Raw genomic sequence first — 25406 nt, forward strand, 5'->3', positions numbered from 1 at the left:
TGTCGGACAGGAAAGGGTGGAATGGATAGTGGCATGGGTAAACAGAGGAGAAAACAAAAGGAAAAAAGTCAAATTAGGGATAAATAAAAGAAAAACCAAACACATGCTTCTTTAAAAATGGCAAAAGCAGTTCCAAAAACAACAAACAGAAACAAACGAGGTAAAAATGGTGAAATGCAGGTCATGCATCAAACAACAACAGAAGGTTATGTCTAAGACGAGATAAAAGAAAGGTTGAGATGAATTAACTCATGGCGGAAACAAAAATATTGTGCAGGGAGGTTTTAAATCGCAGTCAAAACAAAACCATGCTCCAGACGCAACAGGTCAGCAAGGGTTAGGGGAAGGGTATGAATGCACTCCAATGTGTCCAATGCCATTAAACAGACTGTTCCAGATTTAACAGGGACATTCATCTTGAGGCTAACTTAACTTAAACAATGAATTATGACATTAACACTGCAATGTCAGGTTGAACATTTAAAATCTGCTAGAACTATACAACGTTTAGTGGGGATCAAGCATTACTGACATGAAGCACACAGCTCAACAGAAAACATTTGCGGCAATACCAAAAAGGTATGAAATGTGCTTCCTGATTTTGAGACATGGCCATTCTTAATTATTACTTACATGTGCACTCAGTATTTTTTTAGTTTATGTCGAGTAGCGTTCATGTTGCATTTGCTTATGTCGCGTAAATACTAGGGCTGGGTTTTGACACAAACTTCACGATTCGATTCGATTATGCTTTACAAGCTTGCGATTCGATTCTGATTTCGATTCAATACCAATTAATTTTTTTATATATAGGCTATCATTACTATAATATTGAAGGTTAAAATTCTAATACTAAAATAAACTAAAAGCTAACTTTAAATTACATAATTATATTTCTACTCCAATTATTTTAACATTTGAAATATAAACATTTAAATGATGGCTGTCATGGAAACTTGATGTATTTATTCAAACTTAAATACTGAAGAACAGTAAAAATTACAATGATTATGTTATATGGTGCAGATATTTAGCAATTCTCCTCTCTAGAGTTAATTTTTATAGCTGACTAAAGTTTATGGCCACCAAATTTGTTTTTGTTTTTTTTCTGAGGTAAATATGACGTTCTTTGAATATTGTAATAAAAATGCACAGAATTTGAAATCTGAGACTTTATTTCATATCAAAAGTAACAAATCACAAAGCTTACCGCGATTTATTGGATGTGATGCACGCAACAATCTTCTGTTCAATAACTGAAAACAGGTTAGACTAATTGATTCTTGGGACTTAAGAATCGATATCGTTTCATAAAAAGAATCGATTAAAATTGAGAAATATATTTTTTTCCCCAGCCCTGGTGATTACTATTTTTTTCTATGTCAAACGTTTTAAAGAAAAAAAAAATACTGAGTGCAAGAGGTTTACATAACATCTTTTGTAAGCAGGTGCATTTTTACACCCCCCACTGTCACGCCTCTTGAACAAATTGAAGCTTAGCTGTTGTAAATCTCTGTAAAACCAGACATTAGGCTACGGTAGATTTTGTTTGTAAGAGGTATTGTTGCAGTATAATGGTTTGGAGGGATTTCTGTACCTTGTCCAGCTGAGACACCACCTCCCACAGTAGTGAGTGTAGCACCGACAGCTCATGGCCCAGGTCAATGTAGCCCTCAAAGCCTGGGGTGTTGGAGATAGTCTCAAGATTCGAGATTTCGAGCAGAAAACGGGTCATACCAGCCCACTCGTGTTCCAGGAAGTCATTCATGAAGGCCATGTACTCCTCTTTATTTCCGAATCTTATGTAACAGAGAATATGAAATGCATAAGAAATTCAAAAGTAGTGAGAGTGCTCAAAGGCAGACAGACAGTTTCATGATGACTACATTAACACACAAGAATATTCCAATATTTATACATAACATTAGAATGTGTCCATACACCGATTATGTAAGTGTCACCTGATTTCCATAACAAAATGAAGCCATTTTGACTCAAATTCCCATTTTCACATTAAAAATCTGAAACTATTTAATATTATGAATTTTATGAAGTAATCACTGTGTACTGCATGAAGAGTGTTCCTGACATACTTGGCAAAGTTAGCGAGATTCTGGATGACTTTGGCAATGAGGGTGAGTGTTCGAGAGGTACGGTCATCTGGGTATTCCTGCATGAGACTGAAGAGTGAAGGGGACATGATGGCAGGGCACAGGAAACGCAGGAAGAGCGATGCGCTAATCAGACGCTGACTGATGTCCTGCTTCCCTCGAGCATGACACTGCTGCTTCCATGATGCAAACACCTCCTTTAGTTCCCGTGGAAACACACTGACCAGAGCACAGCAGAAGGTTAGGATGGAACTAATGCAATTGCAAGCATGAACATATGAACAAACTACAAACAAGAGCAATGAAATTGTATTTCTAGTTACCAGTGGAAACATTGTGAACTGCATAAACGTATACTGATGTTCACAACTTTGGGGTTGGCAATATTCTTTATGTTTTTGAAAGATGTTTCTTATGCTCGCCAAGTCGGTAACTTTTATTACAATTTAAATACGTTTTTTAATTTTATTTTAATATATTTAAAAATTTAGAAGTTTCAGTTATAAGTTCAAGGAATTGAAAAAGTTACCAATAAGAGTTGATGATCTTGCAGAAGGCCAGCTCACAGCACATCTTCAGGTTACTTTGGTGCTCTGGAAGCTCATTGCTGGAGCACTTCGATGGGTCTACTTCACAATTTTCATCTGACTCATAAAGAGCTTTAATAAACTCTCCTACAAAGCAAACACAAACAAATAAGTAAAGTGCTACACACGCTTCTTAATACACCAAGGTAAACATTAAACTTACCTAGTGCATCATGTAGGTACTTCTGTCCCACCAATTTGAGGTATTCTTCAATGGCTTTGGTGGCTAGCGTGTTTTCCCTAAAGATCAGCACGTCATGATCAGCGCAGCGATCCACCTCTGACATCACCAGATCCGTTAGGAAGTCCTAATAAAGAAAGTTCAATCAACTTCTAATCATAAACAAGTGATTTATAGCTAATTTAAGGTATTGAGATCTCAATTGGCATCGTACCTTCGCCCGTCCCGTGCTCTGCAGTATGTGCACGAGTGCACTGGCCATCTCCTCTTTGTTCTTCACGCTGATGACAGGCTCCAACACAGAGCACAACATGGTATAGTTATTGGTCACAAACTCCGCAAACTCTTTGTACTGCTCCATGGGCAGGATGGAGACAGTCTGGAAGCGAGATTTGATGCGGATGGAGGGGCCTCCACCTTTGGTTTTGCTGGTGGTGGGGGTGCTGACCGGATACCACTTCTCCACAAACTGCCTTCCCATTACTCCTTGCACTGGTATGTTCACCAGGCCCACATAGTTGTTTTTGTCCTTTTTCTTTTTCTTGTCCACATCACGATAGATGTGTACAGTGATGCTCTTAATGGACGGAACGCCGGAAAACTCAAAGTTTTCCCCCCAGAACAGGCAGTCAGAGCGGGTTTTGCTGGTGGTGCGGGCGTACAGCACGTCATCCAGACACAGCTCACAGAAATACTTCTTTTTCGGTGGCAGATCTTTGGCCTCGATGATCCACAAACGGAGGACGTTTTCCGCCCGGCGGCAGTTGTCCTGATGATGGAATGACACAGATTGAGTCACAGCAGCTCATTTTAATTATAAAACAAGCATGTATGATTTTGCATTGATTAAAAAAAAAAACATCTTATAGTCACCTTATTAGGCTGCACAGTTCTCTTGAGGTTTTCCATCCATTTGTCCCGTTCAGCAGCAGAGGAGCAGCTGAAGCACTTACTTCCACCTGAGTATGCCACCTACATGAAGAGGGGGAGAAATTCAGCAATTCATTCATAAAGTAAATCATTCATTTAATCCAAATATTATAAATAACTGAACTGCATCCAATATAACCCCCTCCAAAATACACTGCCCATCCCAAAAAAAAGTCACACTCTATAATTCGTTGGACCGCCTTTAGTTTTGATTACGGCATGCATTTGCCATGGCATGGTTTCGATAAGCTTCTGCAATGCCACAACATTTATTCCTGTCCAGAGTTGCATTCATTTTTCGCCAAGATCTTGTATTGATGATGGGGGAGTCGGACCGCCACGCAAAGTCTTCTCCAGCACATCCCAAAGATTCTCAATGGGACTCTGTAGTGGCCAATCCATGTGTGAAAATGATGTCTCATGCTCCCTGAACCACTCTTTCACAATTTGAGCCTAATGAATCCTGGCCCTGTCATCTTGGAATATGCCAGTGCCATCAGGGAAGAAAAAAGTCCATTGATGGAATAACCTGGTCATTCAGTATATTCAGGTAGTCAGCTGACCTCATTCTTTGGGCACATAACATTGCTGAACCTAGACCTGACCAACTGCAGCAACCCCAGATCATAGCACTGCCCCCACAGGCTTGTGCGGTAGGCACTAGGCATGATGGGTGCACGAATAGGGTAAATCTGGAGTCATCAGACCACATGACCTTCTTCCATTGCTCCAGAGTCCAATCTTTATGCTCTCTAGCAAATTGAAGCCTTTTTTTTACGATTAGCCTCACTGATAAGTGGTTTTCTTAAGGCTACACAGCTGTTTAGTCCCAATCCCTTGAGTTCCCTTCGCATTGTGCGTGTGGAAATGCTCTTACTTTCACTATTAAACATAGCAGTGAGTTCTACTGTTGGTTTTTTATGATTTGACTTCACCAAATGTTTAAGTGATCGCCGATCACGATCATTCAAGATTTTTTTCCGACCACATTTCTTCCTCGAAGATGATGGTTCCCCACTATCCTTATGTAGCAGGTGTGTATTTAAGAAATGATTTTGTGATTCCACTTGCCATGACCATATTTGGCGTTTCCTGCCGCCATGCTGACTTGGGGGGTTGGCTTTGCTGCTTCCCAGTCTGTATGAGAAGTCACAGCGGTAGGTCGCACACGTTTTTGCAGTGATTCAATTGAGGCCGTATTTCATGTAACAGATGAATTCACATGATATATTTGTATGATTGTGATTTAAAGCCCTCTGTGATGCACACTCAGGTGTTTCTTTGATTATTATTAAGTGTAATTTTCTCTCTTCCTCAGTGTTGCGCATTGCTGCCACACGAGTCCTCATGTATATTCGTTTGTGTTATCCAGAATAAATGAGGACATGAAGGCAAGAATTCCTGTAGTTCGTCCTTGATTTCTTACAGTGTTTAATAATGCGTGGGACAGTTCTTAACCTAATTTTAGTAGTTTCAGCAATCTCCTTAGTTGTTTTCTTTGCTTGATGCATGCCAATAATTTGACCCTTCTCAAACAGATTAACATCTTCTCCACGACCACAAGATGTGTCTTCCAACATGGTTGTTTAAGAAATGAGAAGCTACTCACTGCATCAGTTAGGGTTAAATAACTTGTTGCCAGCTGAATCATAATCATCCATGCAGTAATAATCCAATGGGAGGCTCTTACCTATTTGCTTAGTTAAATCCAGGTGGTGACTTTTTTTGGACAGACAGTGTATTATGTGAATGTACGTGTGATGTTAAGATAGATACACCATAGTAAAACGTTTGGGGCTGGTAAGATGTTTTTTTTTAAGAAATATATATTTATATTCAGCAAGGACATATTAAATTGATCAAAATCAAGAATGAAACATTTATTTCTATTTCAAATAAACTATGTTCTTTTGAACTTTCTATTCATCAAAGAATCCAGAAAACTGGATTGTTTACCAAAAAAATCTTAAAATAGCACAAATATTTTCAACATTAATACTAATAAGAAATGTTTCTTGAGAACCAAATTTGCACACTTATGATTTCTACAGGAATCTGTGACATTAAAGACTGGAGTAATGGCTGCTAAAAAATTAGCTTTGCCATCATAGGAATAAATTACATTTTAAAATGTATTAAAATTGAAAACCGTTACCTTACATTGTAAAAATCTCTCACAATATTCCTGTTTTAATGCATTTTTCATCAAATAAATGCAGCCTTGAAAAGCATAAGATGCTTATTTCGAATCAGAAATCTTACTTACACAAACTTGAATTGTAGTCTACATATAAACGTCAATGTGATCATGGGATTAATGCTAAGAGGTGAAGTTTGTACCTCAAAGCAGAAATCTTGTCCTAGAATGCTGCTGTGTAAAGGTTTGATGTAGACATCCTCCTCCATACTCAGATCCAGAGCTTCAACAGCACTGCCTGGACTCAGCAAAGACTCATGGGAACAGGACTCCTTCAATTTGGGCAGGCCTCGTGACCTACAACAGCACACAGAAATACAGAAACTCAATTACTTAAGACTCAGCCAGATCATTTAGTAATAATTATATCCTCTCTTCCGATTCTGATATTTCAGTCTCCTTCCTCACTGACTACACAGTGTCCTCAGCCAGAGGAGATTCGATATGCAAATGAGAACTGTGACAAATAGTTTTGGCTCAGAAAGATTGACTATAATCTCCTATGAATCGCTTTAGTAAAAGAAAAAAGAAATTACAGAGTACGGCCACAGAGAGGCAGTCAAACATAAGATAGATAAAAACAATCATTTCATTACAAATACACACACAATAACCAATTTCTACTTCTTTACAATAATTAAAACATTATTTATTATATAATCTATCATGAAACAAATTCCATAATCTCACTGCTTCTAGAAAGTAAGTTTATACCTACGAAAAACAACTAAAGATCCACTTGAAGGAGTATCCCAAGAGCATATCAGGATATTAACACATTCCTGAAAAAAAGTCTCCAATCCAATAGTTTTCACTTCATTTTTTTGATGCAGGCATAGAGCTACTTCACCGTAGCTCAGGTGAGGTTAAAAAGGACGCAGAAAGCTGATGTGACAAACAAGAAAGAGGGCTGGCCAGTGCAAAGTCCCCTTGAGAATGTTACCATGGGGACCGCCCTATGAGGAGCTGAGGAGCGAAGGATGAGTTGACTACACAAACATCTTACACTTCCACACACACACACACACACACACTTCACACCTGAACTACCGCCACACTTGCACAACATCCACACCTTGACATTATTCTCATGATTGGGTTTCGTTTAATGAGAATTCAGTCTTAAGATGAGACCAGAAGAGAAAATACAGGCATATCATAAATATACATACTACTGTTCTACTGTGTTTTTTAAATATTATTACCATTTAAAAGAACTGTTTTCTCTTTAAATATATTTTAAAATGTTCATTTAACATGTAAAATATTGTCTCAAATTTAAAATATTTGAAATAAACATTCCTGTGATGAAAAAGCTGAATTTTCAGCAGCTATTACTCAGTGTCTTCAGTGTCACATGATTCATCAGAGATCATTCTAACATGCTGATTTGCTACTCAAGAAACATTTCTTAAAAACTTGTTGTCTCTTATGCTAAAAACAATTGTGCTGCTTAATATTAAAAAGAAATAAACAACTAAACTTGCTGACCCCAAACTTTTGAACAGAAGTGTGTATATATGTTTATGTATTTATAGATATGCCTGTACAATCAATAAGTGTTTTACAGCAGACCAATATAAAGACTGACCACAGACTCAGAGTACAATACAATGAAAGTATGTAATACTACTACTACATAAAAGCCTAAAGAAAATGACTGCTAGGAAGAGACAGCTACTGCTGTAACATACTGTACCCACATTCTCATTTAGTTCTGTGCTGAAAACCAAAGAGAGTTAAAAACGAATCCATTATTGAAATTTGCAGCTTAAAACCAAAAGCTTTTTGCTTGTTTTCAAGTTTACATCTACTATAAGGTCGAATACAACGACTTTGCAAATATGATCACGCAACATGGACTATCCTAGCATAAGCGCCTAATAGAAAATCTGCTGGCATCAGTTTCTTTCGTTATGAGAAACTGTGGTGATGCCTGTTGACTTTTGATAAAAACCAGATTACCACAATGACTGGCCTCTCATCTGGCTCACATCCCAACAGAACCCAAACACAGGACCCATCATTTATCACAAAACATCCATTATCTGTCCACATTACCGCATATTTTCCCTGTGATGTGATCTTCCAGTCAGAATTGAATATAATTCAGTTATACAGCCCAGATATCGTGGAAAACTACAAAAAAACAATACACCATCTCAGGTTGTATAAAAAAAACAAACACAGCACAATCAATGTTGTGTGATGCGTGAACACACAAATCTTATGAGTTAGCTCTTTTAATAAAACTGCTCAAACTCACAAGTTACTGAATCACAAATCAGTCTAATGAATCTTTTATCAGATAAAATTTACTGAACTGACTCACTGAAACTTCTGAATCTGACTCTCAGCCTAAGTGCCTGTGGTTTATGAGTGGAGTTCAAGATACATCTATTCATCTCCTCCATCCAAACAGCATCTCTTTCCGTCTTCATTTACAGAGGTGTGGTAGATTGAATCGGACAGCTGATGCAGAAAGCATCAGCAGGGTGACTCCTGATGGAGGGCTCACTTCCAGCTCTCGATACGTTTCACCAGCGCTGACTTGGACAGCTAAGCAGATCAGTGCACAGTCAGCCCGTATCCGGACACAGCTCTCCCACATTATCCAAGAAATCTGATCAGTCTGCTGGGACTGCGGTGCCAAATTCAAGCTCTTTACAGTCAAAGCTTCCAAGTCCACTATGAATACAGGACTAGTATTTTCATTCAGACCACATAGTGAGAGGTGATTCTGCTACAGCAAAGGTCGATTACTTCAAAGCCTCTAATGTACTATTTACATTTTATTTTCAGCTACAACTTCAAATGTTTTCCCATAGCCAGCTATTCAGCAAAGCCAAGAAAGCAGAAAACTGTAGTCTTATCTGAAGAGAGGTTTAGCTCTTGGCATGATCACAAAACATTAAGTTTGGGTGCATTTTCTTTGCTTTAGTAGTTTGGTAGTTACCTTTTGGTAAAAGATTTTGTAGTTTGAAAAGTAAATGAACAAATAAGCAATAAATAAATAAATACATAAATAAAATAATCCCCACATAATGAATGAAAAACATTGTTAAAAACACAATTATGAAAAAATGAGTGAAAAAAACAAACTGACACTATATTTTGTGTAAATATTTTTTGTTTCTTCTCATTTTTGTTACCAGCAATGTACATTAGGGTGTACTATTTTACATTTTCTGTTATTTAATTATTATTTTTTGTCTTTTTTCTGTTTTTCCACCTGTATAATGGTGGTCAACAGTACATTGTAAAATTAAAAGCATATTTTGATATTCAGTATATTAATATTATAACATTTAATGAAATATACAATAATATGAGGCACCAATATGCTATTGCGTAGTAATACCTGAAACGTTGTCACTGTATTTTCTACAGTGAATTTCTGGAAACCACAGCTATCACATCTGATATTTTGGTAGCACTTAGGAACACTATTTACTATTAAATAATTGCTTGTTAGCATACAAATTACTAGAATACTGGCTGCTTATTAGTACTTATGAAGCACATACTAATGCCTAATTCTGCATGACCATATTCTAGATTCCTTAACTCTACTCAATACCTAAACATAATTTATTACCTGACTTACTATAAGCAGCAAATTAAGAGTTTTTTGAGGGAAAACACTTATTGTGTTCCCTAATCTAAAGTGTTATAATATATTCATAGTGTGTGGTTTCAAATATGATGAAAAGCTAATTCTTAAATGCATCTCAGTCATACGGGGATGTACAGCATCTAGCGAACGATAGGACATTGTGTAGTCAATGCAGTCAATAGTAAATGAGTCAGCAATTTTAGACGCAGTATATGCATGAATGCGTAAAATGTTGCTTAAATTGTCCCTCGGCGAGATGTCATGCAAAACTTTTCCATCAAAGTTTTCCATCCTCTCTTTCCACTGACAGCTACTCGCAGTTGTTGCAGAAGAAAATCTCTCAGCATCGTGCTGACAATGACATTATTACTAAATCAACTGATGCAGATACACTGGAAACGGACTACACTGAACAAACAAACCATATTTCATCACTTGCAAAATGACAGTGAGGACAGGGAGTCCTAAAGATCAGATATGAAAAACAAATTGGAATTTCAGCAGTATGAAAAAAGTGAATGAAGTTCTATGGGCTACTTTTATGGTACGTAAACAAGTAGATAATGCAAATATAGTACCGTTCAGAAGTTTGGGATCAGAAAGTTCAAAATCAGCATATCAGAATGATTTCTGAAGGATCATTTGACACTGTGAAGACTAGAGTAATGGCTTTTCAATTCAACTTTGCCACAACAGAAATTAATTACATTTTAAAATATACAAAAAAGAAATAAATTATTTATATTTTAAAATAAAAGTCATTTATTAAAAATAAATATTTATTTATTTTGAAAAAATAACTATTTTAAAAAGTAATAATATAACTATTTTTATTGTATTTTTAATCAAATAAATGTAGCCCTGGTGAGCATAGAGACTTCTTAGAAAATCGAAAATCAAATTAGCAAAAAAAAACTTAACCACCCCAAACAAAATAGAATGGAATTGCATATGCATGTTTACATTTTAGGTGAACTATCCCTTAAAAGGCACCCAAACATGTGCACACAAGTGTATGTGTGAACACAGTGACAGATGTCTGTTGAGAGTTCAGTAGTAATTCATCTCAATCAAACTGTCACATGCAGTTCCTCTGTCTTGGCCACACTATCACATGTCCCACAACACTCGCACACTCCTTCCCGGCATTACTTTATGAGCAAGAGCTCCTCATAAACAGATGCACTCAATTCACAAGGAGCAGCATGAGAAATCAGCGTGATTAGAATCGCGTCTCCTCCTCATCTGTAGTCTAACCGCAGCAGCTGTGGCCATTAGAGTATACAGAGAGAGCAGACACACCAGCAACATCTCAACCAGAGCCCAAAGTCTCACCCTGTTCCAGCAAACACAAACAAAAAGGGTGGGAATGCAACTTCTGGTTTGTCACCCAAGCTAACCAGCCCTAATTCAGCCCTGAGGCCTGTGACACAGTTTGTGTGGTAATAAAGCAAAAGTGACTTTCCCTAATGCTATTAACAGCCCTGTTTATCCATTTATCATCTAGCTGAAGTAAGATTTACAGCGCTTACACACCCGACCGCAGCACTGCAAAGAAGTAAATCACAGGAAAATCTGACTAATCAAATGACAGAAAACAAAAGGCAGCTGTCCATATGATACAACATCATCTGTGTGGACAATTTTGAACGAAGGAGGTCAATAAAACATGAAAAAAGCCATTTATATTAAAGGTAGACAAAATAACTTATCTTAATGAAAAGTTATCTTAAAAAATGAACTAATAGCTGGACAACCCATTACTCTAATGAATGTTTATATCCCCCTATTGAGTTAATTACACGTCATTTCGTAAAAAATTAAATTAAATAAAATTAAGCACAAAGTGTAACACGGGAAAGCTAACAGGTTAAATTGATAAAATAAAATAAAATAAAAGATTTATTTTGTTTAGAACAAATAGGAATTTTTAAAAGGGTTATTAATGAACATAAGATTGTTTGGGTCTAACAAAAACCCCCCAAAAAACAAACAAACAAAAAACTAAACAAAAACCAAACCAAACAATTTCAATTCACCAGAACACAATCAATCAATGGAGAAAGATTTTTTCTTAGAAATAATTTTGATTTTTTTTGTTAGAACACATGGGAACATTTGAATGTCGGTCAATGGAGAAACATTTTTCAGGTCTAAATGGTAGTTTTGGGAAGAATTGGCCCCTGCTAACCAGCCATAGTATTTGTAATACAGTGCATTCCACTAGGGGGCAGTAAAAAAGGTGCAATCAAAAGGTTTTTCAGATCATGCCAACCATAAATGAAGTAAAATGAATCCAAACTTTTGACTGGTAACGTAAGTGCAGTATAAATCGCAGCTTTAGCACAGTAGCTTCATTAGGGACAAACTGCCAGAATGGTTCTGCCAGAGAGCTGTCAGACTGCCTGAAAGGTTTAACATTTCTTTTAAAACAGATCTCATGTTATGCCAGCTCCCAGCACAGCATATTTTCCAACAAGCTGCTCTCTATAAGACACAGGCATGAATTTAAGCAGAATTTTTGGCCTTGTTATGCAGTATAAGCATCCAGCACCTTTTTTTGAATAGCTGCTGATAATTAAAGAAAAGTGGAAAAAAGTAAAGCTATTGCTTTACTTATAAAAGTTTAGTAGAAAAGATAATCCATTCATATATATGTATTCAATCAGTGTAAAAAGAAACAAAGATGGCTTTGAATTTATCTGAAAGATAACACATCTGCACATCTGTCTCTTAAATTCTGGGCAGAGACACAAAAAAGACTGAAGAAAATTCAGTGAGGTTCAGTCAAAGTTCCCTCTGAATTCATTTATGAGAAACAAACAAGAGTAAGTTGTACCTGTCATTTTCTGTCGGTCGTAGCGATGGGAGTCTAAAACTTGTGTTGCGATCCAGCTTTGTTTGACTCTTCGTTCTTTTGATGGATCCTTTCAGTCGTTTGCTTAAAAAACCCTGTGAAGCAGAAGCACAGAGAAAGTCAGATGAAGCACAGAGAAAGTCAGATGAGTTCCTATGAGAAACTCATGTTTTTCAGTCGATGAATGACAGAGTGTGAGGCTGTGCCCGGCATGACTCAACCTTGCTCATGAGTAAGCGTCTGTATATACAACTTTAAAGTCATGATCAATTATACATGGACACCACTCGCTGAAAGACCCTGAGAACATATGACAGAGACAACAGCACCATCATGACAAAGTAGACGGCAACTTCGCAAATACTTCATTGACCTTTCAAAAGCAGGTTTGGACATTAGAGGACAGGCAGCTGAAGTAAAATCCAACAGACCGTTTCAGCAGACATATCAGTCTATCTTGGCGGTGAAAATGCACTCGCACAGAGTAACATGGGATGGCCAAGGCCGGCTGAATAGTTTACCGTCTGCTAGTAGCACAGTCAGTGCTTGCTCAATGTCTTAAAGGAAAACAAAATATTAATAAGTAACCAAGTCAGAGAGTTCAAACGGCCACGTGCGGATATATAAGGGAGTAATATTTGGTTCTGGGTCAGAATGAGCTGTTCTTATAAGGTGTGCTAGTTTCAGCAAAACCGGAAGGACAAAAAAATACTCAGCATGAGCATATCCATTCATGTCCAATGAGCGTGTTAACTCATTTCAGTTAGTAGGAAGACCACAATAAATACATTTAATAAATAGCTTTGTTATGCCTATGAAATCTGATTGATTGAGACTGTAGGAGAAACAAACTAAAAAAATTATTGCTATTGTTCTAATTGTGAAATCTGACTGAATAAGTCTGTTCTGGGAGAAGCAACGAACTCTGAAAAACTGCCTCAATTAGCCACTTTCAAAGGAATTATAAAATATATGTTATATTGGTCATCAGGTGATATTACAAATTTTGAATATGAAAATAATTAACAGCTTATCGCATTTGCTAGAATCTTCCCTACCAGTCAGAAAATATGACCAGACATACTACTGTCTAACCTGTTTTACAGTGAATTTATTATAACGAAGAAAAGAGGAAGCAGGAAGAGAAAACCGGGAAGAAAAAAAAATCTGTAGTAAATCACAGAGGGTTAGCTGAGCGGCTATACATTAAAATCATGTAGGACAATGACAATGTCTAAAAAAATAGGGCAGGGGAAGTGAGATTTATCTTGTTCAGATGAGTGCCAGACTGTAAGTAGGAGAGCGTTTGGCTAGTAAAAGGCCATTAACAGAAAAGAAGCGAGATCGTATGTGATATATTAGTCATTCCTCATCAGAAGAAAGATGAGAGAAAGCTTTATGTTTGAAAAGTGAAATAGAGAGGGTAAAAAGAAAAGAGAAGAAGAGAGAGAGTGACGAAGCACTAATGTGGAGGGTGTCACTGTATAAAGCCTGAGAGAGCCTTGGAAATTGTCTCGCAAAGATCAAAATGTCTTTCAAATTCCCACTTAAACACCACAGTATTTTATAAGCATTCAATATCAAAATCGTTGGCATTAATACAAAGTTAGTCCTCACTAACAGTTTCCGCTCCACTGGGAATCATGTGACGACTGCTAATATATCTTAAAATTCAGGCGGTCCAACAGACTGACAGGCTTCAATGCAGTCTTCACATAATTCATACATCAATTATATGCTGCCTCAACAGAGCCCATTAATCCCCATGCACCTGTCAATCAATGCTTCCATATTCTTAATAGAAAATGACTTGAGCTGTAATGAGACTTCATATTAAAAACATCCAAGTCTTTTATCCGAGTGCACCAAATCAGTTCATTTGTCTAGGAATTTTGTGACAGAGAGCCAAATATGTACGATTAATCACTTATAAAATGACACACAGAAATGCTGGAGATATAAATATCTGCCTTGTCCCACTTCCTGCCTGGTTAAAAATATCATTAAACAATTTCTAATGCATCGAGTCAGAGGCACAGGCTGTTTTCAGAATGTGCCTTTGTTACAATATAGCTATCGGAGGGAGCGTCTGCTCATTGTTCATGCAATGCAGTGCTGAAAATACTGCATAAAAAACTCAAAAGGTATGTGCATACACCATACATACATCATTGTGCTGAACCCCTGTCCTCACACATAGGAACTGGTGGAATAAGGAAGACCATTAGTGGCTGGAGATAAACAGAGGAGGACGACGCTTCACTAATCAGGGGCTCAAGAGGGTAATTAAAGTGGGGCATTTAACCCAAGCAGGAACTCTGCTCTATTTCTACATCAGTGCAGTGTGACATGTAACCAGCCTCTTGTAAAAGACGACGATTGATAGTGGGGAGTAACAGCACAGCAGAGACATTAATATGAAAAAATACAAATATTAAAGTAATTTACTGTTGTTTCAAACTTGTATGACTTACATTCTTCTGTGGAACACACACAAAAAGTCTCTGTTGTTTGTCCATATAAGTAAAAGGGTTGCATGTTGTTCTAAATATCTTTTGTCTTCCACAGAATGACATGAGGGTGAGTAAATGATGACAGAAGTTTATTTTTTTTGGTTAAATGTCCCTTTAAAGCGATTTTTTCAAAAGACAGTTAATGTTGAAAACAGGTTCAAGCAAGATTTTAGTTTACATTTGTTTGTTCAAAGTTTTGTTATTCATCATTCAAAACTTGACAAGCCATATTGGTTTGGAACAACACAAGGGTGAGTACATGATGGTAATTTTCATTTTTGGGTAAACCAATCCTTTTATATTTTTGTCAGCAGCTCAGCTGTCTCCACAATATTTGTAGAGCATATTTGTTCCAGTCACTTTTTAAAGAATTTAGCAGTGCAGCATTACAAAACATCACATCATTTTTAATAAAACACTGAATTGTGAATGGAACTTTTCAGCTGAGCAAGTTGAGACAAAAATCAAATGCTCTCCTGAATAGTCATGAACTTTTAGCATTGCTGAGTCTGAGCCTGTGATTCAGCTCATTCAAACAATTCATTTAAATGAACTGAAAAATAATACTAATACATAAAAAAATACACTGGATGAAGATTACACTGGTCAGCAAGCTAAAGAGCAAAGTAAGCTCTAATAGCCCACAAAAAGACATTCAGGGGCCTAAAAATGAAATAGTAGCTGAAGGACAAAGAGTGCTGGCATTGCAGACTGTGACAAGAAACCGAGGCCAGAGAGATGTGATGATGAACTGGTATAATGCTGATAAGAGTGCTTTGCTAAATGAACTCACAGGCACTTTGAATGGTGAGGAGTTGGGGCCATCCATGGAAATGTTCTTCTCTGAGCTGCCCAGCCCCGATATGCTCCTCCGCCTGGGAGAGCGCTCCGCAGATGCTTCCGCTGTGAGAAAAGAGAGGAAAGTAGGGATTAGACCAGAGGAAGTCTTCAGAGAGACTGGGAGGGTGTCTTTAAATGTTTTAATAGGCATACTAATGATCAGAGAACTACAGATATTTAAAACATTGAGTTGGAAAGCTGTAACACTGGGAAGTCCCACTGACTTCCAGGAAGAAGTTTGGTGTTACTGATGAATTACTGACACTGCAGACACAGGAAACTTTCTAAGTGGAATCAACATTTGTGCCAAACATTATTACTACTGTGGCTTCACTAATTTAGAAATGATGGCTGACACATAATTAATAATTATTTCATTATGTTATAGCTTAGGTCTATAATATGAATACTTAAAGGCCAATCAGAACGCAACAGTGCAGTGGTGTATATTCAACTGCATGGCAATTAAGTAGTTCTATGCCAGCATTAGTTGCATATTACATTTTGTCTGTATATAGTTTCTATTTATATATCATACATTAAAGGTGCACAAAGCAATTTTTGAAAAACGCTTTTCAGTGTCGGGCCATGTCCCAAAACACACTCGCAGCCAATCAGCAGTAAGGGTCGTGTCTTGTAATGATACAGCGCTCAGTTTGAGTGTACAGGACGGAGATTAGCAGTTCGACTATAGATAGAGAGAACTAGAAGATAAAAACAGGAAAATATCGGAGGAACAAAACATTAAAAAAGAAGGGTTACGATCAGGTAAGAGGTAAGATCCGCGTAAATATCAGAGCAGCTTACTAGCGGTGGAGAGAACTCAAGGAGCGGGAAGTTAAATATGCTTGTGAGTCATCGGTTTTGCCATCACAGGAATAAACTACTTTTTAAAATATATTAAAATATAAAACAGTTAGTTTAAATTGTAATGACATGTAGCCTTCGTGAACAAAAGAGTTTTCTTTTAAGTACCAATACAAAATCTTACAGACCACAAACTATTTTTTATAAATAAGATTAAGGATGCACAAGAACATTATTTTATGAGCATCCCTAATAATGATGTTTTAAAAAGACAGGTGTGTCTTCCTTTGCTTCCACATTTCAAAACTGCCCCTGCACCCATGATTGATCCTCCTCACCAGTCTTAAATGTAGTCTGGGGTCGAATAAAGTCACCTGCCCTCTGTAAATCTCTCTCTCCCTTAATGATGCCCAGCGGGTCGCAAACAGAGAGCTCACGTCTTGCTAAAGTGCCAGTCAGACAGGTTTAAAAGAGTGAATTAACCCAAAGCTTTCAGTAAGTCCTCTTAATAAAGCACTCATCCATCCACTCATGATCGCTCACTCTACCTGCCACCACCAGACTTCCAGATGGACACCCTGTGGCTCTCATATAAAGCCACTCTCAGAAGTTAAGTGAAATATTACTCATTTTCCTTTCATAGCCAAGTTTATTTTTAATTTCCTCAGACTGATTTATTCTACATTTGCAGGGACGATGTGTGTCAAGGATGGAGCAGGACGTAACCTACATCCGCACAACCTCCAAGAGATCCATCCCTCGGGCCGTCCTCCTCACTGAAGTGTATATCACCCCATAATGAGTTAATTCACCCAGAGAAATAAAAATCCAGTCCATCACTGAGCACGAAGTGCCGCAGAACTCCTGCCTCTCAGCGTCTGCACTGAATCAAGAAACACTGTTGAAATTGACCCAGAGGTCTTTGACCATGACGCTGCTTCTGGTTTCAGCTTGCAGGACTCAGTGGATCCAAACAATAGAGATTGTGCCTGGTCCGTTGGAGAGCTGCCCACCACTGCTAAAGATCAAACCCTCGGCTCACAATAAAGAGATTAAAGACGTAGTTCACTCAAAAATTTCAAACTTGTCTGACTTACTTTCTAGTGTATGATACTGTTTTTCTCCAAACAATGAATGACAATGGGGTCCAAAACAACACTGGACCCCTTTTAACTTTCATTCTACAGAGAATATTTCTCAATATATCTGTTTTACAAATGTAAGAAAGTTGTACATGTTTGGAACAAAAGAAATCTGCAAGAATTTATATTTTTAGGTAAGCTATTGATTTAATATCTTGTATACACATACCAAATCTCTCATCAAATGAATGGGACATTATAATGTCTCTTAAATTACGCATCAGTCACGCTCACATTTGGCCGCTCTCCAGAGGACCATTGATCAACAGCTAAATTTAGCAGTTCAACCTGTTTTGCAGCCCAGGAGTGGCCCAGTCAAGTTCTGTGCAGTCCATCCGACTTCCAAAGACCTCTCTTCCAAAGATACACTGTTAAAAATTAAGGTTCTTGACACAAAATATTATTTATATATATAAAAAAAGCCTCTTCAGATTATTAAAATAATCTTCAAACTAAGAAACAAATGATTCTTTTAAAAACTCTTCACATAAAGGTTCTTTGGGGAACAAAAATGGTTCTTCTGCATCGCTACCAAAATCCCCTTTTGGAAGCTTCATTCCCAATACATTTGTGCTTTACAAGAACAGCAACTTCAAGTTTTCTCCTCCACAGCCACAGCTGGGCTCTGTAGACCGCCTGTTGTATCATTGAGCTCCTCGGATCAAACTCTTCCATGCATCGCTCACACTCTCCGTGAAGTTGCTGCTAGTGCGAGGGCTCTGCAGTGCTAAACTTGATGAATCGCAGTGATCCCTATGACTAAGCACAGCGGTACTTATATTACAATCTTGATGCTAGCAACACGAGATCATGGGTTCAATTTCCTGGGAATGCATGTTGTGATAAAACATACAGGTTGAATGCACTTTACATCACTTCGGATTAAAGCTAAATGCATAAATGTGAGTAAATGTAAACCAAGAGCAGCAAAACACCACCTTGTTTCGCCTCTGAACATGCACGGACAACTTATCAAACAGGAAATGACCTGTAACAGCATATTCAACTCAACTTCAATCATTATAGATTTTTTAATGACCCTCCAAGTCTGAGAGCACGACGATAACTTAATTTATTAAAGTTAATCTAATAAAACGCGGCTGAGAACGAGGACAAGAGAGAGAGAGAGAGAGAGAGAGAGAGAGAGAGAGAGAGATACCTCTATCACAGCTGTTGCCCATCACCTGCTGAATAAATGGAGCTGGTCACCATTGGATTGGCTGAAGAGTGACCATCGCTCTCGTCCAATGAGCTTGAGCGCTTTCCCTTTATTTGTCCATCACTCTGAGAGAGATTCCGCCGCACTGATAAACTGCAGCCTCTTCATTGTCCTGCCGTGGCTTGCTGCCACATCGTACCGTCTTCCTCTCTCCCCAGCGCTCTCCCTCAAAGACTGAAACGTCCTCTGCTAAACCTCTCTCTCACATCTCAGTCCATCCTCTTCTCTCTATCCGTATCTCTGGGCAGCAATCCTAGTCCTCACTTTATCAGCCTCTTCCCTTTCTCTTTTTTGGCACACCAGCGGAAGAGATTTTACCGCATTTACTCAATCAATCGCTGTAACCTCACTCCTCTGTTCCTCTCAGCAGAACTGCAAGCACTTCCCATCGCTCTCTCTCTCTCTCTCTCTCTCTCTCTCTCTCTCTCTCTCTCCGTTCCCTCGTTACCCCCCCCCCCCCTCCTCAGCGCATCTGGCTCCGTCTGCCTGCTGCAGCCTTGCACATTAGCAAAAACGAAGAGGCGCTCTTTGCCTCGAGACTTTTGTTTTCATACTTCATGTGGGACACGGCTCTGGAGGCTAGTGCTGCGCGTGTGAATGCGTGTCATTTGTGAGAGGTGCGTTTTGGAGGTCGTTAAAGAATGGAGAAGTAAAAGAATAGAGAGGAAATACAAGCGAGTATCAGATTACACTGTAAGGTCAAAGCGTGTTAGAGCTGTTAGCTGGACGTGACCTACTGAAATAAGAGAATCGAATGTAGACTGAACTGAAGGAGTATAGTGCATAACTTTATGTGCTATATTTAGCATGTCCTTCAAAATTCTTATTGAATCTAATAAAGCATTATCGGATGCTATCAGGAGACTGGGAACAGAAAATGACGCAAGGCAGACTCAAACTTAGACTGCCCACATTAGTCAATATAAATAATATAAAGTAATAAAGTTAAGTAACATTAGCTTGCGAAATTAAATAAATAAACAAATAAATAACTTAGAAGCAAGCACTGATGACTTGTCAAATGTATAAATTAGTGGTTTAAATGCACCATATTTCAATAAGTGTTGTTGAATAAATGACCTTGTAATCTTCTCTTTATTGTCACCTTTTGGGATTGTTAGATCGTAGATGTTAAAAGGTTGACATATAAATAATAAAATAGTATTTTATTTTATTATTATTTTGAAAGACTTTTCTAATGATTACCAAAGCTGCATTTATTTAATCAATAATACTATAAAAAACAGTACTATTGTGAAGCATTATTCGAATTTAAAACACCTCTTTTCTATTTTAATATATCTGAATAAATGTAATTTTCTTTTGTGATGGCAAAGCTGAATTTTCAGCAGCCATTACTCCAGTCTTCAGCGTTAAATTATCATTCTAATATGCTAATTTGGTATTCAAAAAACATTTATCATTATCAAAGTGTGAAAATGTTTCTTTGATGAATAAAAAGTTTAAAATAACTATTTATTTGAAATAAAAATCTTGTGTGACATTATAAACGTCTTCACTATCACTTTTCTATCAATTTATTACATGCTTGTTAAATAATGTCTTTAAAAAAATCTTACTCTCTCCACATTGTTTAACTTTAGAAGTGTAAACAAAAAATAAAAATAAAGCAGTTAAAAATAGTGTTAAAAATATTACATTTTTATTAAACTGTCAGTTTGACAGATCTAAAAATACATTCTGCTAATTTTTATTTTTTTTATTTTTTACTTGGGCCAGAAAGCAACCACCCATAACATCCTACAAATGAATAAAATGTAGTTTTCAAAAAAGGTCAAAATGAACAAATAATATAAATACATAAATAAAAATTCACATATCGATAGTTTGAAAAAAAGCTACAACAACAATTTCAACTGTTTTCAAAGCAAATAGAGACTACCTCAGGACACAAGGCTGTTTGAATCTTTGTATACTAAAACACTTTTGTTTTTAACAACAACACATGAGACACAGGCAGCATGGACAAACCAGCTATTCTCAGTGACTACACTTTGATTTAGTTCCCTTAAATCACAGCTATTACATCACACCTAGAATTATTCCTGTCTCTCTCCCTCTGCAGTTCTCAGCCCATCCGTCACCTCACTATAGGCAGTCCAAGGTCAGACTGTCCCTGACTGTCCTCTGTCCCCTGGCGTCAGAGTCATCAGGTCTCCCTGTCAGCCCCTCAGTGAGGCCAGCACAGCACAGCGTAGCGTCTCCTTCTCTCCTACCCTCCAGGCTGTGAATGCCCCTGAAAATCCACTTACTGCATTGATTTGGCCCAGCCCTTCCTCGGATCAATACAGCACTGGAGATAACAGAGGGGTTAAAATCAACACTGCAAGACCTGAAACAGGGACCCAGGCTGTAATTAGAAGTGATGGGGGTGCTCTGGTGTTGGTGGATAGGGGGGTGGGGGATGGGCGAGAAAGGGTGGTCCCTAGTTAGTGCAAAACCACCCCTTTTATTGCCTTCTGAGATAAGCAATAAATCTGTGGTAAAATGCCATTTGGAGGGTGTAAATGAATCAATACGGATTGCCTAAAAAGAGTGAAAGATTTTGCCACAATGCTTTATCTAGAGCCAAATTGCCTGCAACATTAAGCATAACTGCACTTCCATTACCCATCATTCTCTGCATGGATGAGAAGACTGTTATTAAATGTATTGATATATGGATGCATTGTAGGAGAGACACAATTCACTGAAAAACTAGATTTTTACATTTTCTGTGTGGTGCTTGCCTGTGCACAACCCTTAGCTAAGGATGGCTGGGTGCCTCCTTCACTGTAATCTACGAGATTTTTGTTTTATTGTCCATTAACTGTTTTATTGTTCATCAACACTTAAGCACTGAAAATCATAGGAAAACAGGGCAGCTTTACTTTCCAACGTTCACAGGCCAATATATATATATATATATATATATATATATGTATATATATATATATATATATATATATGTTTATTATTATTATATTTTTTTTACGAATGTTACAAGGGCAATAAGTCTTTCTTGCAGTTTCAGCTAAACCTTATTTATCTGTTGTAAAGTTTAAAAAGGTGACAAGCCGGTGAATTAGCTGATAACTGATACAGAAAACACAATTTTTCGGTTTAAGACATCAAAATAGGCAAGATTTAATAGGGCTGCGTGACTGATCGAAATAAAAACGGAATTGTGATATGGCTTAGTGTGATTAACAAATTTCAAAGGCTGCAATTAAATTAAACAAAATATATACATGCTGTGAGTTTCCCTGTGCAGCATCTTAGTGCCTTGTTCATGGTAAATGCTGATCCACACAAACTCCATCTCTGAATCTCCTCTTGAGTTGAGGTTTAGGCTTGACTCATTATCCCAACATGACCCTGAGAACAAGACCTTAAAGAAACCCACAACTTTATCAATACTACATGCCTGAACAGTATGGAATACATGAATAGCCTACTTGTCAGGCCTCTCCACACCATCACAGTAAAGATGATGATACCTGATATGAAATGTGCAGGCCGAGTATTAATTATTCATATTTAGTGGAACAGCAGGGGCATCAGTGAATCTGAGCAAAGCTCCACGCTTCCTCCATACGCAACTGCAGCATTTCTCTGCATCATAATGCTCAGAGACGGTAAGCTATGGGAAAATCCAAAACTGGAAAACGCAGTGGGGTTTTAGTCGGTTAGTGAAAACGCTGTGACCGGACAGGATTTACTCAGAAAAACTTATCCATGGGCCTGTTATCCCAAAGATTTTTTATTTTCAGTCAGATACCCAAAAGCATTTTATGAAGGGTTATATTTCTTTTTATTGCTGGGTTTATTATACTTCAAACTTCTATTCGTGGTGTTAAACCACAAAAACAGATGGTGCTACAGAACACTTCCAGAAGCGTTTGCTGACTAAGACAACAATTTCTCTCTTGCCTTGTCTTGCCATTTTGGCTCAGGTTGGTACACCTTCTTAAATACCACCACTCTTGAGAATGTTATCTAATAAAACAAGTGCAAACAGAAGCACAATAGTGTATCTATTCTCTTCCTTCCCTCATGACAAGACTTCTGTCACTATTTACTTTTCCATCTATCTGTTTTTGTGTGATTCCAAACGTCTGGAATGTAGTGACGTCACAACACCAAGCTGTGAAAGTGGACACTCGCAAGATGTCTTTTCCTCTCTTACACAGACAGAGGAAAGTAGACAGGTGTGGTGCACTACATTAAGATCCTTGCAACTCACAGGCATTGCATTGTTTTAGTTTTATGACGCCTCAGAATCCAAAGGCCAAACAGGTTTGGTCAAAAACGCCGGAAACCCACAGACAGGTATTTCAAGTTTTACATTAGGCATTAAAAGTGTACTGAGGTTCATATGAGGGGGGTCATACGATGCACTTACACACTATCTTTCCACTTATATATGAAACACTTACACCTACATGCACAACAGAGCAATTGTATGTGACGACTGTCATTTTAGATGATGCTATTTCAAGGTATTCAGAGTCAAAGCAAGTTTCAGGCCTGACAGTGTAAAAATCCTGTCAGATGAGGGCAGGGCAATGAACAACAAAGATCAAATGACGCCAAGCAGGAGTTTATATATCCAAACAAACTTTTCTGTGACAAATCAGCCTAGGACTCTCAAATCCCAAGGGAGTTTGAGTGATATTTATAATTGAAAACTCATTTCACTCATGTGTTTTCCTTTTGGCATGCAAAACTATTGGAAGGTCTCTTGAAAGCAATCTCTGCATTTTCATAGTTTATTTGTAATCTTATTCATGTTCTCTGTAATCTAGCCTTTCCATACATATAAATGATCAAATCTAATAAATATATATATATTTTTTATTGCAGGATAGTTGCTTTTATACACACACACACATACAACAGTATTGCTATACTTTACTAAAATGGCCTATACTTTTGAATGTAAAGATGGAAAATAAAATAGGAACATCAGATTCGTTATTAAATATTAACCGGTTAACTCAATGGAGCATCCCTCTCCCTTTTAATACATGAGCATGACAGGATAGATGACATTAAAAGGGCAAATAAATAAATAAACAGCAGTGGACGCCAGGAGGGGTGACCCTTAATGAAGGATAGGGGGGCAGGCAAGCGGAAGAATCGATGCTTTCTTCTACTTAATGTTAAAGGCACGATGACAACGAGCCATTGTTAATCTAAATTAGTCTTTAATTAAACAGGACAAAGGAAAACGTCCACTTTTAAAACCAGAGCCCTGACAAATGAGGAATCCTTTCCAATCTGGTTCCATGAACGATTCTTTTAGTACTTCAAATTTCATTCATTTATTTTTATAAAACACTATTAATTAAAGTACCACGAGCTTTAAGTACAACACAAACAGCAACAACTCTTGGTTTAAAAACGATAGTATAAATAATAGCACGCGTTTTAATATGCCACTTTTAATTTAGTAACCTCTCCGAATGATTCATTTAGTGTGTCATATTTTGATTCACTTAAAAAGAACTGACTCAAAAGAGTCATTTACTCGGGAATCGGACTACTTTAGAGTAGTGAATCAAAGAGTCATTCTTTGGGGAATCGGACTACACTAGTCACGCTGTATGTTTCAAACACCAGATTCAGAGTATTTTAATACGGCGGAAATACAAGTTTAGGAAACGTACAAGTCATGAAATTAAAAAGAACAGTTTAAAGATTTCGAATCGTAAAGCAGTTTATTGAATACACACTAACTGTTGCATCATCATATGGCTGCATTAGTAAAACACTATAACAATACTGCTTAGTAGTAAGTAGACTACAGTCTTAAATGTTTTCGTATAACGTAATATCAATTCAAACTCCCACAACTGCCGTGTGGCTCCACACCCGTTGAATATGAAGTGATGCCAAAAACATACCTATAAATTCCATTGTTGATATCTATCCCGCAATTAGTTATGGTCACATCCCTCCACGAAAATAAAACGAAACAATCCCAGAGAGCAGATGATTTGAGCCGAGCCGGTGTTTAGTGAGTGAAGTCTCTCACACCCCTTCACGCAGTCCATACACTGAGGAATGCAGTAAAGCCTGAGCCAGATCCAGTCAGTCTCAACCTACTCCGCTTTTCTCTGTTACTCTATTCAAAAGAGCACAACAATGGCTGTCCTCTCCGAGGATCCTTTAATCTACAGACGATTGCACACTGTCCATCTTCAGACATTACATTACCAGGAAATGTTTTTAACCAATAAATCAAGCAGGTTGACAAGCTAAATCCCTTGTTTTGAAGGCATTTCACCTAAAATGAAAGTTCAGTCATTTACTGGCAATTATGTTGTTCTGCCAAAGAAAAAGCCTTTGAATATGATGGTTACCAGAAAATAAAATAATAAAATAAAAAAAGAAGAAAGAA

General features: G+C 37.5%; 1 protein-coding gene across 6 annotated transcripts in view; it reads right to left on the reverse strand.

The window, feature by feature from the left end:
* LOC306881534 (ras GTPase-activating protein nGAP-like) overlaps positions 1 to 25406 on the reverse strand; it is a 75951-nt gene that overhangs the window by 8395 nt on the left and 42150 nt on the right. For 3 of the 6 annotated variants that reach the window (XM_079435694.1, XM_079435693.1, XM_079435692.1), the window contains exons 4-12: positions 15786 to 15895; positions 12462 to 12574; positions 6150 to 6303; positions 3753 to 3851; positions 3094 to 3648; positions 2862 to 3006; positions 2641 to 2785; positions 2094 to 2330; positions 1598 to 1799 (exon numbers count right to left, since the gene is read on the reverse strand). In XM_079435694.1, coding sequence (XP_079291820.1) covers positions 1598 to 1799; positions 2094 to 2330; positions 2641 to 2785; positions 2862 to 3006; positions 3094 to 3648; positions 3753 to 3851; positions 6150 to 6303; positions 12462 to 12574; positions 15786 to 15895 — 1760 coding nt within the window. Of the gene's footprint in view, positions 1 to 1597; positions 1800 to 2093; positions 2331 to 2640; positions 2786 to 2861; positions 3007 to 3093; positions 3649 to 3752; positions 3852 to 6149; positions 6304 to 12461; positions 12575 to 15785; positions 15896 to 18940; positions 19391 to 24909; positions 25010 to 25406 lie in introns of those variants that run through there. The other 3 variants (XM_079435697.1, XM_079435695.1, XM_079435696.1) reach the window with 2 other exon arrangements.

This window comes from Barbus barbus (assembly GCF_936440315.1).
Source record: "Barbus barbus genome assembly, chromosome: 15".
In the NCBI taxonomy this organism is placed as follows: Eukaryota; Metazoa; Chordata; class Actinopteri; order Cypriniformes; family Cyprinidae; genus Barbus; species Barbus barbus.